Source organism: Myotis lucifugus, unplaced genomic scaffold (genome assembly GCF_000147115.1).
Source record: "Myotis lucifugus unplaced genomic scaffold, Myoluc2.0 scaffold_586, whole genome shotgun sequence".
In the NCBI taxonomy this organism is placed as follows: Eukaryota; Metazoa; Chordata; class Mammalia; order Chiroptera; family Vespertilionidae; genus Myotis; species Myotis lucifugus.
The window spans coordinates 424,001-425,599 of NW_005871634.1; the positions used below are offsets into that span (position 1 = coordinate 424,001).

The following is a 1,599-nucleotide window of genomic DNA, read 5'->3' on the forward strand; positions in this document are numbered from 1 at the left end:
CTTTTCCAGATCCTCCCAATGCGGAGGCCGGGGAGGGAGAGGGAAGGTGGAAACGATGCTGATTTTATCTTTTTGAATGTTGCGACCTGCGAGGTTACCGCTAGGAACACCGGGCGGTGATCAGGTTTTGATCTGCAGAAGGAAGTCCTGGCCGCCCATTTGCTTACGCAGCAGCTCACCATGTTGAATGACATTTGATAAGGACATGGGGATTCTTTGAACAAGAGTCTGGAAACACTGCGAATTAATCCAGAAATGAGTATAGGATAGTCCGTGAGGTGCCTTCGCCTGGCCCTGTTCCCTGTGTTCTCCCTCTTCGCTGTGATCAGACGATGGTGCGTTACCTGACACAGAACATTTGAACGAGGGAAGATGCGGTGGAAATAGCCCGTGTTCTCTGTGACCTGGCAGCCTCGCCCCCGCCCTCCCGGCCCCTCGGTGCCCTCGCTGGCTCCGACCCGCTCGCCCTCCCACGTGCCCGGGGACCGCATTCTGTGTTGGGAGACCACCCTGCACAACCAGCCTGTTTCCGGGCAGCAGCCCCACCCCAGCCCTGCACAGCCGGCCGCATTCATTCCGATTTGCTGTTCCGTTCCTAAAAGCAGCTGGATTTATTCCCCCACTGCTGGGGCGTGTGTTTCTCTCCCACAGGCACGTACATAGGTGCCTTGATCGGCCACCCCGTGGCCCTTCATCAGGCCGGCCTGGCTTTACAAGGCGTCAGTATTTCTACATCAGGCGTAAGGCCTCTCCCTGGAGTTCATGCTGGAGAAGTTATGGCCTGATTAGCCTGATAGGTACTGTTTACCCCTAAAGACGCCCGGCCTATTCCTGCTTAAGCCGCGTGTCTGTGGGTAACAGACACTCCTGTGTAAATCTCCACCGCAGACCCGGGCACTTTTACGGCTCTCTGCTGCCGTAGAAATGATTGGGGAGCTCGTTAAGTCAACTCCGCCGTAGTTTAGGGCGGCTACGGAGCCCACGGAGGATGGAGAGAGAACGATTAAGCTTCAGCGAGAACGAGGAGGTTCTTTAAGGGCGAGGGAATGAAGTCAGGTGCACATCTGTGATGGTACCAGCCTTTCCCCTCACTGTTCACTTTCTGCATTTTCCCTCCAGAGCTGCCCAGAAGTTGAATCTGTCTTCTAAGAAGAAGAAGCACCGACCTTCCACTTCCGTGGCCGAGCCCCCGCTCTTCGGCACCAGCTTCAGTGGCATCCTGCAGACCTCCCCGCCCCCCGCCCCGCCCTGCCTGCTGCGGGCGGTCAGCAAGGTGAAGGACACGCCGGGCCTGGGCAAGGTAGGCACCCCGCCGTCTCCACTGGCTCAGAGTGTGGGGCTCTGTATGTGGGGAAAGGAGAAAACCAGGGCTCCGGTTTATTTGTTTAAAACAGGAGGTTGACCATTGGCCTATGAACCAGGAGGTCACAGTTCAATTCCTGGTCAGGACACATGCCCAGATTTCGGGCTCCATCCCCAGTGTGGGGCGTGCAGGAGGCAGCTGGTCAGTGATCCTCCCTCCTCATTGATGTTTCTATCTTTCTCTCCCTCTGTCAGGGCCCCGTAAAAAAAAAAGAAAGAAAGAAAGAATAAAGGAGG

At 56.2% G+C, this 1,599-nt stretch overlaps 1 protein-coding gene across 1 annotated transcript in view; it reads left to right on the forward strand.

Moving 5' to 3' along the window:
- KIF26B (kinesin family member 26B) overlaps positions 1 to 1,599 on the forward strand; it is a 178,433-nt gene that overhangs the window by 126,597 nt on the left and 50,237 nt on the right. Inside the window, exon 4 of the mRNA XM_014446939.1 lies at positions 1,120 to 1,300. Coding sequence (XP_014302425.1) covers positions 1,120 to 1,300 — 181 coding nt within the window. The remainder of the gene's footprint in view (positions 1 to 1,119; positions 1,301 to 1,599) is intronic.